The 15,990-nt window shown below is 35.8% G+C and overlaps 1 protein-coding gene across 1 annotated transcript in view; it reads right to left on the bottom strand.

Annotated features, from left to right (window-relative positions):
* Positions 1-15,990, bottom strand: part of LOC149781476 (polyamine-transporting ATPase 13A3-like) — a 218,998-nt gene that overhangs the window by 14,650 nt on the left and 188,358 nt on the right. The window contains exons 28-30 of the mRNA XM_089935567.1: positions 12,799-12,944; positions 7,366-7,454; positions 245-328 (exon numbers count right to left, since the gene is read on the bottom strand). Of these exons, the coding sequence (XP_089791693.1) occupies positions 245-328; positions 7,366-7,454; positions 12,799-12,944 (319 nt within the window). The remainder of the gene's footprint in view (positions 1-244; positions 329-7,365; positions 7,455-12,798; positions 12,945-15,990) is intronic.

Raw genomic sequence — 15,990 nt, forward strand, 5'->3', positions numbered from 1 at the left:
AAATTTCATGTATTTCCTGCAAGTGGTGTTGGAGCAGTAGTGAAAATAAACAACTGTCAACACTGGATGATGGAAAGATAATGGGTATAAGTTCTTATAATTTCCAATCACTTGACATTCAATAATGTAGAAGAAAAGCTTACTGAAAAATATTTTGAAAATTAATACTTGTGCAACAATAAGAATAACATGGTACAATAAAAATTACTTTAAACTTTAAGATACCATGGCTGTGAAACCTTACCTCAAGTAGAATGGAAGTGACTCCATTGATAACAGCTATACCAACAAACAGCAATCTGTACAACAGGCTTGGAGCGGGTTTCAGCTAAATAAAATGGATTCAATCAATCACTGTTAACATAATTAATTCTTTTGGAGACAGAATTTTCTGTTACATGGAATAAGATGCATCTTCTGCAAAAATGATCAATTCTACACCTTTAAACAACGTGTAAAATGTCCTGCTAATACATGTGAAATTACAATTGTACTGGTTGAACAACGGTTTTCTCGTAAAGATTATCTCCTATTGTTTCATCAATTTTCATTCATAGATAGTAAAATAATTCCAGCAGTATATTTGAATTCCAGAGGTAACTTAAGTTAATGTATTTTAGAATATCAACAGTATATATGAAAATTGAGTTCCAACTGATTGATGCAGAGAAACAAAATTTTAAGAAAGGTCTATCTAAAATGAGTTGAACTGACAAAAGTATTTATAAGCACATTTTTATGTTCCAAAACAACTGTCATATCCAATAGTTTCAGAATATGTTGAAACATTCTCAGGCTATGATTGGGTTAAAAGAAATAAAAGAAGCAACTTCCCATGGCTGGTTGTTAACAGCCTTTTTAACACATCACTGGCCCATAACTCAAAAATGCAGTTAATGGGATGACATCTCTACATGGTTTGGTTAGGTGCTTTATGGGACTGCAGTTAAAGGGATGACATCTCTACATGGTTTATGGGACTGTAGTTAAAGGGATGACATCTCTACATGGTTTATGGGACTGCAGTTAAAGGGATGACATCTCTACATGGTTTATGGGACTGCAGTTAAAGGGATGACATCTCTACATGGTTTGGTTAGGTGCTTTATGGGACTGCAGTTAAAGGGATGACATCTCTACATGGTTTATGGGACTGTAGTTAAAGGGATGACATCTCTACATGGTTTATGGGACTGTAGTTAAAGGGATGACATCTCTACATGGTTTATGGGACTGCAGTTAAAGGGATGACATCTCTACATGGTTTATGGGACTGTAGTTAAAGGGATGACATCTCTACATGGTTTGGTTAGGTGCTTTATGGGACTGCAGCACAAGTAGGTTATTTAGTACTGATGCAACTGGAGTGAAGTACCTTACCCAAGGACAAACCATGGTAGCTGACCCAGACTGGTCCAATGGTAGGATACAAACCTGCACCCTTTTAGCCATGAGTTGGCACACTAAGCCACCACAGCTCCCTTCCCTACATGGAACAACATCTAAGAGTACACGTTCACACTAAACTGTATTGCTTAAAAGCAACTTCAATTACTGATAATATGAAATTAATTGATAAGGCCCATAACTCCTGTCTTAAAAGGTACAGAAAAGATTACAACTGAAAAAGGCAGAATATTCATACCAAACTGCATCAGAATATGTTGTGTGGTTGCTGTGCTATGCTTGTTACAATGTTTCTCCAATAATACTTACCTGATCACTTTACATTAGGATAACTTTGTTTGCAACTCTGAAACTCTTTGCAGCTCCAGCCCTGCCAGAAAGACAGGAAAATGTCTTTCTGTCTATATATTACATAGCCAAAGGGAAGCAACTCTTCCAGGATAACTCCCTTTCTACCCACCCCCCAAAAGGCGACAGATATATCCAGTTTAAACCAGTTTTTACTTGACTGAGACTTTAAGGGATGCTCACACTGCAGGGATGGGTGTTATATGATCACATACGTATTAAGTGGAAACGTAATTTACTAAAGGAATCAGCTTTTGCTGACAAATACATTACCTGATCACATTACACTAAGAGAATATGAAAGATAAGATGGAACTGCAAAGCATGCTAATTCTAACTGTGACAACCAGGAGGAGCATGCTTGCTCTAATAATGGATGAAATTCTCCTAATGTTAGCTTAGCACAACAGGAGACCTCAGTTATACATATGGATGCAGATTCTGCACTTAACTGGTCTCACCTTTAAAGTTTTATCCAGGTGAATCCAGTGAAAGTGGCAGATATCTCCTGGTTATGAGGTTTTTCTGTCATAACCAGATTGTGGTTACTGTCAACAGCTGCCCTGGCCCATAATGTTCAGTTCTCTCCTCTGCGAGGCCATGTCTTGCAGATAAAAGCTGAAGAAAGTGGTCTTGGCATGCCATTCAACTGACTCCATTATGTCTGGAATTAAGAAATCACAATCGAGTGCCAGGCTTGTGGAAATTTTAAGTATTTCATGAGCCGAGATTTTCATGAGGCATACTTGTTCTGAGAGAGGCCAGTGTATGTTGATTTTACAACTCCCTTTAACCCTTTTCATACTGAAGCCCAATGAGACAGTGTAGAACTGGACACGTTTTCAGTCAGTGGTGCATTAGCATGAGCGAATGTAGCAACATTGATCAATCTGGCTCACCCGGACAAGTTTTTCAATTAAGTTTTCAACAATATACACCATGCAGTGCACTAGCAAAAATAGTTCTAGAAATGTATATTCACTCCGTATGTATATACTGTAGTAAAATTATCTCTGGTCTTTTCCAGGATTGCAGTGAAGTTTCGAAATATCCACATATATTTATACTTTAACATTTGAATCATTTGAAAAACATTACTTCCCAAAGAGTTCAAAAATATTTACAAGATACATAGCTATTGTCACTTTGGTATAAAAAATGTTTTACTCTGACACTGTGATATGTCAAACAGCCAAAGTGGACAGGTACATTACATTGCACACAACCAAACTTTGATGTTCCTCTGACCTGGCCCTAATTTCGCTCTACACTCGAAATATACTTTTTTCTTTCTATACATCCTCACAACATCATGGCGAGGAATAGGTCTCACTTAATTCACAAGTGGGGCATCCTTTCTTGCTCTGACATCACTAAAATGACTGTAAGCAAGATCTTTAACAAAGGCTGGATACATTTTGTTGATAAAGATGAGATTGGAATCCCTCACAACCAGATATCCATTATGTGCCATCAGAAGCTAGAAAAATAAACATTACCATATTTTGGATTTCAGTTGAATCATGCAGAATTCTAGTGTCTGGTCACAAATATCTACACCCATCATGTATGTCTGACAATCCTGAAGAATTCTGGAAACTTGAACGTTTCTTTCTGACCATCAGCAGTTCTATGATTGACAGAACTAATGGCAGTAGGATAATGAAAGATGGACAGCACTAAGACAGGTTGGTGTCCATCCACTTACAATATGACAGTTAATCTCTCTGTGCAACATAAACTCATGATTTTGCAATCTACATGTGTTTGGGCAAAAGTTTTGCAGTAAGATCTTCATGATTTGATCAAACTGTTGCATTGACATCTCTCATATGCATTTCAATAAACGAGGGCTGCTTGGACAAAAGTTACCACGAAGACCCTAATGTTGTTGTGTTGTATGTGTCCTAATAATTCAGTAATCAATTGTGTGTCAAGTCCCTTTTCAATAGTGTACTCTTCTCCTGTGTACACCTGAAATCTGTGGATGTAACTTCTGGTACTTTCACATGGTCCAAACCTTGATTCTCTGGACTTCGCAGGTAAATACTGTTTGAATGAATCCCCTGAATTTCACCATGCTTTCATCAACAGTAACATCTCCAGTGGGCAAAAGCAGGGATATGAAATTCCCGTTCGAATAATTTAGTAGCCAACGTACTTTCAGTAGCATGTCAGGTTTTGGTTGTTGAGCAGCTTCATTGCTGTGCAGGTACAGGTAATGCCACATTTGATTTAAATGATCCTGGGACAAGATACTATTGAAATTTGTCTTAAACATCCTTTTATTCTGTATCTAATAGCCATTCCTAGATTGAAGACATAAAAAAAACATACACAAACATAAACCTAACAATGTCTTTACTGTCATAACATCAACTGGTGTCCATTTTGGTGCAAAGGGTTGAGTGTGGTTCCTTCTGCACTCTGCAAACTTTTAATCTCATATGAGCTCAAAATAGTGATACAATAATGCTTCTGCTGGTTGTTGAATCACCACCCCTCTGTATATACAAACATAATGAACAGTAAATTTCTCAGTTGTCCAATTACCTTAAACCTCACTGAAGTCAAAATATTGAATTTGTCTAAGTAAAAAACATCTTGACAAAGAATGTGTGGGGAAAATATCTTCATATATAACTTTTTATTAGTGGGTGAGAAAGTTGTATGCAACTGACTCAAAATACAGTGTATCTTATTTTTTGTTTTGGATTTTTATTTACTTCTAAAAGAAATTCAGTCATATCGCTACAATGTCTGCAGTGTGACAGTTTACAGTGACGTCTAGCACCGAGGCATGTAGCATGAGGTCCCACCCAGTCACATTATCCTGACACCAGACCGACGAGTCCTAACACTAACCTCTTAATACTGAGTGCCAAGCAAGGCAGCTGTTAGTACCATTTTTATCAGTCTTTGTCATGACTTGGCTGGGGTTTGAATCTGTGACCTATTGCATCCGAAGCGGATGCTCTAAACACAATGCTAATGAAACGGTAGACTCACCATATAGAGTTAACAGGATAACAATTGCTTCAAGCGATGCCTGCTGATTTTTGCGGTCTTTTAACCATTGTAGCAAGATTATGAATGATAAACGTCATTGTCATCTACATTCACCAAGGCACTGACCTTGTAAGCAAAATGGACTGAAGTTGGGGAATGGCATTATGATGAAGGCAAAATCTTATAATTTACTCTACCACTGTTCAGAACTAAATTCTGTCTGTTCCAATCTCTATTTGGCATGTTCCATTATTTTCATTTCATCACCTTTTATGAATGGGAACTGATGATATATCATCAACATCATTTCACACAATTTTTTTTTCTCCATACATGCCACCAGCAGTGATCACAATATAAAATGGCAGATTTAGCACACCTGGTTTTGCTTGGTTGATCAGATTTACAAGTAATGCTGTGTTTGCTATGAATTTTGTAGGAATGTTAGGCTGGCCAATCAGTCAGATGGCTCACCAGTCTGTCGGAGACAGCAGATTTCTGACAACTATAAACATACATAGCTTGTTCATACAGCTGGACCGGTTGGTGGGCACTTGGAACGGTGTACCAAAGATGGTATATGCCTTGCAGTTCAGGCAGCTGTTGAAGTATGGTCAGCATGGCCAGTTGGCTATAAGTCTGTCTCAATAGACAGCTCAAAGACTCCTGCCCAATGTAATCATATTTAGCTCATTCATATGGCTGGACCTGTTGGTTATCAGTTGGAATGGCATACAAAAGATGATATATGCACTGCAGTTTGGTGGGCTGGTGTTGCATGGTCATAGTGGTATGGAACATCCATCTGTTTCATATTTGTATGGGCCTTCTATCCATACCATATTGGTCTTCACGTCCAACATGTTTTCATGCCCAAGGCTGTATAACAGATTGCTTGCCCTATTGCCTCATGGGTGTGGTCATATTTATTTGTGAGCCACCATATTTCACTGGTAGGGTTCCAGGTTTAATCCCAGTGGGATTACAATTTCTAAATGCCATTTCTACTCATTAACGAATTGACAATAAAGTCAAATCATTCTGACCACATGCATTTCCACAACCTGATTGGAATCATCTATGCTTTCACAGACACAGCATCAGGGTTCATACAGAATTCTAAAAAACAAATTCAAAGACTTTTCCCAAACTTTCAACAACCACAAACATATATTTCCAAGACCTATTTTCACAAACATTTTGTAGACAAGTTATAGTATATGAGAAAACAATGAATGCAAAATACTACAATATTGTTTAATGATGAAATTCAAAACTATAATTATTTTCCTAATTTCAAAAGAAAGAAACCAGGAAAACTCGACTACATCCAAATCTAACAACCTTGGACAATTTCATTTGTGATTATGCTGGGAAGAAATTAAATTGCTTTGGTTTATTTCAATTTTCAAAGACTTTTAAAGACCTCAGGGTAATCTGCCTGATTTCCCCCAAACTTTCAAGGCCTTGAAAATACTACCTCATTTTTCCCAAACTGTCAAAGACCTTCAAAGACTGTAAGAACCCTGTGTCTACTTGGAGGATTGGGAGGGCATATTAACATCACCCATAAGACTACTCAATGATTCTACTTTACCTACATATACAGTATGTTCTGGTGCTATTTCTACATCTTTCACGAGAGATGGAGAGGGTTATCTTGAAATCCCTCATGAGACTATTCAATAAATTGGAAATGAGCTATAGCTAAACATGCTCATTTCTTCCGAAAACACTGGACAAAGTATATTCACACCAACGAGCAACTGTATGTGTAGACACTTACTGTGTCCCTCCTCCACATACTTTAATTTGTTTCTATTTCTTGCACTTAATTTTCATCTCTTTAATGATAAGGAACAAAATAAGTGCATACAACAAAAACTTGTATGGGTTGCTTCCCTTTGTCAAAATAATATATAGACAGAAAGATATTGTTTTTCATCTTTCCAGGAAAGCTGGATTCGGAGGTAGCAAAGAAAGTTATCTCTAACATAATGTTGCCTGGCAATGTATTTGATAGAGAAACTGCAACTATGAAGATACCAAAACTGATTGCTGATTAATTGGTTTTTAACAGTGTATCAACAAATGAATGGTTATAGCATGCCAAGGCAATCAGAGTGAAGTGCCATGCCAAGAAACAACATAATGGAGGCCAACCAGGCCTGGTGGGAGTAAAAGTATGAACCTACAACATTCTGGTAATGAGTCCTAAAATGAATCACTATGCTACTACAATTCTCTTGAAAGATTTATCTTAAAAAGTTGTTTAAGAAAGACTAAACCTTTAAAGGGGCACATGGAGGGCAGTTCACTGACTAAGTATCACTGAATTACAGAAAAGGGCTGAGTATCCTGGCTAAAAGCAAAACATGGATGGAAAAGGGTGAGTGCTATTGCAGATCCAAATCTAAATGAAGGGAATATGTATTTTAAGCTAATATCCTTTATCTAACACTTATCAGAAAACAAGCATAACCCAACAGCTATGTAAACATAGTCTGAAGTAGTTAACTACATAAGGCCAATGTTACCCAACAGTAACTTTACCCAAACTGCTACTTCAAACACTTATGAAAACAAACAGAACTTGATTACCTCCAAAAATTGTATCATGAACTCAAATGGGTAGATGGTGATCAGCAATGTTACGGCCAGGCAAACAGCAATATTTAAAAGAAAAACATCTGGAATGAATAAAACAAAATTTATTAAATGTATTTCCGCCCAGTAGTGGGTGCTATTTAGCCGAAACATGATTTGGCAATACTCTATAATAAAAAAAAGACTTGCGATGTTCATTTAGAGAACTTATATTGTAGCAATTGTGATTCTAGAAAGGTTATAACATTTAAGGTGGAAAATTTTGACATCATTCAATCCTGTAAACTGAACCGGAGACTCCTAAATCACAACATGTTTTCCATTGTTTAAAAAGACCCATAATGAAGTAATACACGAAAGCCATGGCCTGCATGTAAAGACAACATTCCTGCTACAAGATAATACATGGTCATAATTATTTGTGTTATATGGTAATACAAGAAGGTCATTGCCTGCATGTCAAGCCATAAATATCCATGTTATATGATAATACAAGAAAGTCATGGCCTGCATGTCAAGCCATAAATATCCGTGTTATATGATAATACAAGAAAGTCACGGCCTGCATGTCAAGCCATAAATATCCATGTTATATGATAAAACAAGAATGTCATGGCCTGCATGTCAAGCCATAAATATCCGTGTTATAAGATAATACAAGAAAGTCATGGCCTGCATGTCAAGCCATAAATATCCATGTCATATGATAATACAAGAAAGTCATGGCCTGCATGTCAAGCCAAAAATATCCGTGTTATATGATAATACAAGAAAGTCATGGCCTGCATGTCAAGCCAAAAATATCTGTGTTATATGATAATACAAGAAAGTCATGGCCTGCATGTCAAGCCATAAATATCCATGTTATATGATAATACAAGAAAGTCATGGCCTGCATGTCAAGCCAAAAATATCCGTGTTATATGATAATACAAGAAAGTCATGGCCTGCATGTCAAGCCATAAATATCCATGTTATATGATAATACAAGAAAGTCATGGCCTGCATGTCAAGCCATAAATAAACATGTTATATGATAATACAAGAAAGTCATGGCCTGCATGTCAAGCCATAAATATCCATGTTATATGATAAAACAAGAATGTCATGGCCTGCATGTCAAGCCAAAAATATCCATGTTATATGATAATACAAGAAAGTCATGGCCTGCATGTCAAGCCATAAATATCCATGTTATATGATAACACAAGAAAGTCATGGCCTGCATGTCAAGCCATAAATATCCATGTTATATGATAACACAAGAAAGTCATGGCCTGCATGTCAAGCCATAAATATCCATGTTATATGATAATACAAGAAAGTCATGGCCTGCATGTCAAGCCATAAATATCCATGTTATATGATAATACAAGAAAGTCATGGCCTGCATGTCAAGCCAAAAATATCCATGTTATATGATAAAACAAGAATGTCATGGCCTGCATGTCAAGCCAAAAATATCCGTGTTATATGATAATACAATAAAGTCATGGCCTGCATGTCAAGCCAAAAATATCCGTGTTATATGATAATACAAAGAAGGTCATGGCTTGCATGTCAAGCCATAAATATCCGTGTTATATGATAATACAAAAGAAGGTCATGGCCTGCATGTCAAGCCAACATCTCCATGGTAATACAAGAAAGCTATTGATGGCATGTCAAGCCAACATCTACATGGTAATACAAGAAAGCTATTGATGGCATGTCAAGCCAACATTTACATGGCAATACAAGAAAGCTATTGATGGCATTGTCAAGCCAACATCTCCATGGTAATACAAGAAGGCTATTGATGGCATGTCAAGCTAACATCTCCATGGTAATACAAGAAAGCTATTGATGGCATGTCAAGCCAACATCTACATGGTAATACAAGAAAGCTATTGATGGCATGTCAAGCCAACATCTCCATGGTAATACAAGAAAGTTTTTGATGGCATGTCACGCCAACATCTCCATGGTAATACAAGAAAGCTATTGATGGCATGTCAAGCCAACATCTCTATGGTAATACAAAAAAGCAATGGACTGCATATCAAGGCCTAAACATTCCTGCTACACAATAATAGAAGTAAGAAATAGGATGTCAAGCCAATGCACAAATTAAAATCATGAAAGAGAACTGTAACAAAGCTGATAACTACAACAATGCAATTACCAACATAACAACTGGAAAAGTGATTTCTATAAATGTATACAGACCTTGAGACATGTAAGAATTCGAAGACAGGCAACTATTTACTGTATATACCTGCATATAAACCTGTTCACATATAAGCCGACCCCCAAACTGAATAGGCATAAACACAAAAAGGTGCATGACCCATGTATAAGCCAATCCAAAAGTCCAAGATGACATCACAAGATGCACATGATAAGTTCTAAATGCATTTATTTAGGCAAACTTATATTAGCAAAAATTACCCGTACAACTCTCTCTGGGTTTGCATGTATGAGTTTTACACAGATATGGTATAAAGTTGCTTGAAAAGTCAAGAAATTATTTTTATTTCTTTTTGTTTATGCCTAATTCAGATTTTGTGTATAACTTGACTGGACAATGACAAGAACTGAGCATTCATGGGTTGCTTGAACACTACCTCTCTCTTTTGACTTGATTATTGTTTGTTTATGCTTTAAGGCTGTTCAAGTAAAACATACCTGGGACAGAGGGAAGGCGCTTTTAATGTAGGGTACTCACCCATAGATGTGATTTAGAATTTTCTTATCAATTTAATATGAGCTCTGTTAATCAAAGTACCCGGGCATAAATGTTTTAAAAATGCCTTCACTGGGTACCATGTACATTTAAATGGAAGAGCCCTTATTTCATTAGACTTTTTATCAGTGCACCAGTAATTATGTTTTTATTTTGCTTTGATATTGTAAGTACCAAACTCATTAACATATTATCCCAGTATGACAACACTGAACAACAATAGGGTTTGATTCAATGCTCGCAATTAGGCAAGTGAGAGTACTTACATAATGGCACCACTGCAAGTACATTGTAGGTTTGAACAGACCCTGTATAAAGTATATTCTGATGAATGAAGTACATCCCTTGGATTCAATTCATGGACACCACTGCATTAAATTTTAAAGACAAATCCAAATACAATAATGAAGTACATCCCTTGGATTCAAATCATGGACACCACTGCACTAAATTTTAAAGACAAATCCAAATACAATAATGAAGTACATCCCTTGGATTCAAATCATGGACACCACTGCACTAAATTTTAAAGACAAATCCAAATACAATAATGAAGTACATCCCTTGGATTCAAATCATGGACACTACTGCACTAAATTTTAAAGACAAATCCAAATACAATAATGAAGTACATCCCTTGGATTCAAATCATGGACACCACTGCACTAAATTTTAAAGACAAATCCAAATACAATAATGAAGTTTCAGAAATAATGCTTTGAAAATTATGCTAATACTGTAAAAACAGAGTTGTAGTTTGCTTTGATGTCAGCGACCTTACACCCCATTTTACAAAACTATGGTAATCATGCTAATATTACAGAGTGAAAGGCAATTACACATCAAAGTACTTGGATCACTGCCATCTCACCTCTGTCTACGTGGGTTTGAGTCACGGATTCAGCCAATGTGGGTATGCGAGAAAGCTTGCCAGTAGCTTCTCATGGATCGGTGGTTCTTTCCAGGGTTTTCCCGGGTTCTTCCTCCACCATTAATACTGGCCGCCATGTATAGCCTATCATGTGCTGAAAAATGGCATTAAACTCTACAATGACAACAACAACAAAACGAAATTAAGTATTTACTTTGATAGTTCTGCCACCTAAACATAGTGCTCTACACTGTTATCGTATTTTCCTTGGATACATAAATTATTGTAACAATAATAGTTTAATCATGTGTCCAAGAATCCATGAAAGCATTCAAGTGCTTCAGTGGCTGATCAAAGAGAAATGAGCTGCACCATACAAAATTTCCATTACTAATTTCGCTCTTAACTTTAGTGTGCACTCATTTTCTACCAGTATATATTAGCATAAATACCAATGTTTTCTGAATTATCACTCTTTTCAGAACATTACAAAAATTAAAAATGGCATATTATGATAAATTTAGTTTCTTCTATCATTATTTAAACTCAAAATAAATTAACTTTTCCACATTCCAGGGGCCAACTTGACATCAACATAGGTTACACTAATGGCCATCAAAAACTTAATTTACAACTAGCCTGGCTACTACAAACCTTGAATGTTTTCAAAACCAAATACAATGTTATCATAAAGATATTCATTGCCATCCTACAGTTTAATCTCCTTTCATGACTGGCCATATCAGGTGCCAACAGAAATATGAATGGGCATCAACAATGAAAAGTTGAAGGAATTTTTTTTCTGACCAGATAGGCACAAAGATCTAAGATTGGGCGATACTGGACACAAAAATTTTGTGTGTGTGTTTGTGTGTAAGTGTTAGTGTGTGTGTGTGTGTGTGTGTACAGTCGAATCCAACTGCAAACTGCACAGACCCAGATCTGTCATCACACAATTACCCAGAGATCTGATTTAAGCACCATTTTTCATGTAATCACTTGAATAAATAACACATACAATGATCTGCTGGAACATTATGTGACTGCACATCAAGGTGTAGGTTGTTTACAGTTGGGTTCAACTTATAACACACACACACACACAGTGTGACCTTGCTATAACACAATGGTGCAGTTCCATTAAAGGAGACATTGTTATGTACTGAATGTGCCAACCAAGTCAGTTAGCTGAAGTAAATGACATACACCAGAATAATGGCACGGGGAGTGGAGGTAATAAAAGTGATCACAAAATGTGTACTTCGTAGGCACAGTTAGCATTTTAAATCAATGTATTATAAATATCAACTTCTTCTATAGATGTTAATATTTATTTTCATGTACATGAAATCTGCATCTTTCCCAAAATAATAATTTACTTTTACACATAAATTTTCAAACTTTGAAAAAAGAAAATTTATTTTCTCCTGAATGAACAAATATACAAATTCATGCTATAACAAAAGTGTGCTATAGCAGGGTTACATTATATGATATGGTTTTACACAAGGTTATCCCACATTCAAATATAAAATTGCACACAAGTGTTATAGCAGGGTTACACTATATGACATGGTTTTACAAAAGGTTATCACACATTCAAATATAAAATTGCACACAAGTGTGTTATAACAGGGTTACACTATATGATATGGTTTTACACAAGGTTATCCCACATTCAAATATAAAATTGCACACAAGTGTGTTATAGCAAGGTTACACTATATGACATGGTTTTACACAAGGTTATCCCACATTCAAATGTAAAATTGCACACAAAACTCTTACCATTCAGATCATCATTTAATCTGTAATCTAAACTGGAACTTACAATTGGAGAAAATCGAACGCCTGTAGGGTGCTCCTTTCGAGAATGCAACGGCCAGTATAATGTACTGAAAGGCTGATATGGAAAAGACAGCAGTATTCTCGTAACTCACATAAATTTCATCTTCGTTGGGTTCATGTGGTACAAACCTGAACAAAAAAATTCCTCCATTAAAACCAGAATGTAATCAATCATTACATAGCTTTCCTCTATGAAGCTTTCAGAAGTCCTCAGCAGCCACTGAAAACTGTAATTAACATGCAGAAAATAAATTCAGACAAAAGTGATCTAGACAATGAAATGCTGAAAACAGCTTTAGGGCACAGAGCATTGTTTTCTGTGATATCAAAGTTGAGGTAACATAATGATTTGATTTAAAAAATCTTGAGATTAAATTTTTAACTTAAAAAAAATACTGTTCTTAGAAACTTTCAACTTGCCAGCCAGTATAATCACTATTAAAAAAGCAGCTTATGCATGATTAGCAACTACAGCTGTGGCCTCTTATACATCAATAATTGCCATGATCAGCCACTACAGCTGTGGCCCCATATGCACCAATAATTGCCATGATTAGCCACAACAGCTGTGACCTCCTATGCATCAATAATTGCCATGATTAGCCACAACAGCTGTAGCCAAATATGCATCAATAATTGCCATGATTAGCCACTACAACTGTGGCCCCATACGCATCAATAACTGCCATATCAGCCACAACAGCTGTGGCCAAATATGCATCAATAATTGCCATGATTAGCCACTACAGCTGTGGCCAAATATGCATCAATAATTGCCATGATTAGCAACTACAGCTGTGGCCCCATATGGATCAATAATTGCCATGATTAGCCACAACAGCTGTGGCCAAATATGCATCAATAATTGCAATGATTAGCCACAACAGCTGTGACCTCCTACGCAACAATAATTGCCATGATTAGCCACAAAAGCTGTAGACACGTATAAAATGCATGCAGTCTATAATAATGAAGGGCCTTATAATAGGAACTGTATTATAATGATGGGCCTTATAACAGGAACTGTCTTATAATGAAAGGCCTGATAACATGAACTGTGTAATAATGAAGGGCTTTATGATGGAGCATGGTTCCATCATAAAGCCCTTCATTATAATACAGTTCTGATTATAAGGCCCATAATTATAATACAGTTCTTGTTATAGGGTCCTTCACTATCGCATGGTTCCTGTTATAAGGCCCTTCATTATAACACAGTTCTTGCATGTTGTTGTTGTTGTTGTTGTTGTAGGGTTTAATGCCATTTTTCAGCACATGATAGGCTATACATGGTGGCCAGTATTAATAGTGGAGGAAGAACCCGGGAAAAGCCCGGAAAGAACCACCAACCCACGAGCAGTTCTTATCATAAAGCCAATCATTAAATACAGTTCCTGCTATAAGACCCTTCCTTATAACACAGTTCCTATTATAAGGCCCTTCATTATAATACAGTTCCTATTATAAGGCCCTTCATTATAATACAGTTCCTATTATAAGGCCCTTCATTATAATACAGTTCCTGTTATAAGGCCCTTCATTATAATACATTCCTATTATTAGGCACTTCATTCTAATACAGTTCCTATTATAAGGCCCTTCATTATAATACAGTTCCTATTATAAGGCCCTTCATTATAATACAGTTCATATTATAAGGCCCTTCATTATAATACAGTTCCTATTATAATGCCCTTCATTATAATACAGTTCCTATTATAATGCCCTTCATTATAATAGTACCTATTATAAGGCCCTTCATTATAATACAGTTCCTAATTTAAGGCCCTTCATTATAATACATATCCTGTTATAAGGCCCTTCATTATAATACATTCCTATTTTAAGGCCCTTCATTATAATAGTTTCTATTATAAGGCCCTTCATTATAATACAGTTCCTATTATAAGTCCCTTTATTATAATACAGTTCCTATTATAAGGCCCTTCATTATAATACAGTTCCTGTTATAAGGCCCTTCATTATAATACATTCCTATTATAAGGCCCTTCATTATAATACAGTTCCTATTATAAGGCCTTTCATTATAATACAGTTCCTATTATAAGTCCCTTTATTATAATACAGTTCCTATTATAAGGCCCTTCATTATAATACAGTTCCTGTTATAAGGCCCTTCATTATAATACATTCCTATTATAAGGTCCTTCATTATAATACAGTTCCTATTATAAGGCCTTTCATTATAATACAGCTCATATTATAAGGCCCTTCATTATAATACAGTTCCTAATTTAAGGCCCTTCATTATAATACAGTTCCTGTTATAAGGCCCATCAAGGATGCAGGTGCTACAGATTAACATCTAATGGAATAATATGGCAGTATAATGTAGGTGCTAAGTGGAGAAAATGGGTTTTTCTTCCCCAAATCTTACAATGAAGGATTGCAGGAAGCAACTACAGTGGAAAGATGTGGAAACTAAAGTGCTGGAAAATCTATTCAGGGCAGTTTATTGACAATAAGCAAGGTGGATGGGTCTGCATGAAATTTAAGAATGCCTGGTGTGGAAGCTATATTTAAATGGATTTTTAAAAACGCATTACAAAACGAGGACCACAAATTACTAACAAATGGTACTGCCTTGGGTCTCTATTATGAAAAGTATAGTATAAGATATAACTATTGTCCAACACATAATATCTTTATAAATCATTACACAGTACTTTGGACTTGACAGACAATTACTTGAAACAGATTTACTCTATTATTACTAGCACTGATTCATCAACACATTTGCATGACTGACTGAAGAGTTATACTAGTGCTCTTTAATAATGATGATGATGATGATGATGATGATGATGATGATGATGATAACTGTTATTAAATATAACAATAATAAGAATAATATAATGAAAACATAAACATGTTATTTAACTATGTAATATGTATGAAGTTGAAGTTTATTATAATTAAAAGTTGCAGTGGTTAAGTAGTTATCATGTACGATTCATGAGCTTTCTTCTCACTCTCTATGTCTATCAATATCTTAAATGTTTAGAGGTACTTCATTAACTCATGCCTTTATTTATGCAAGTTATCGAGGGAAGGTGTATGTACATACATGTGCAATGTATTGTCATGGGTTGCAGTAGACATGATTACCGTTTGTTATGATGTTCGTCAAATAACGACCTATGAACAATAAAAT

Source organism: Sinohyriopsis cumingii, chromosome 15, assembly GCF_028554795.1.
Source record: "Sinohyriopsis cumingii isolate HCF-2022 chromosome 15, ASM2855479v2, whole genome shotgun sequence".
NCBI classification, from domain to species: Eukaryota; Metazoa; Mollusca; class Bivalvia; order Unionida; family Unionidae; genus Sinohyriopsis; species Sinohyriopsis cumingii.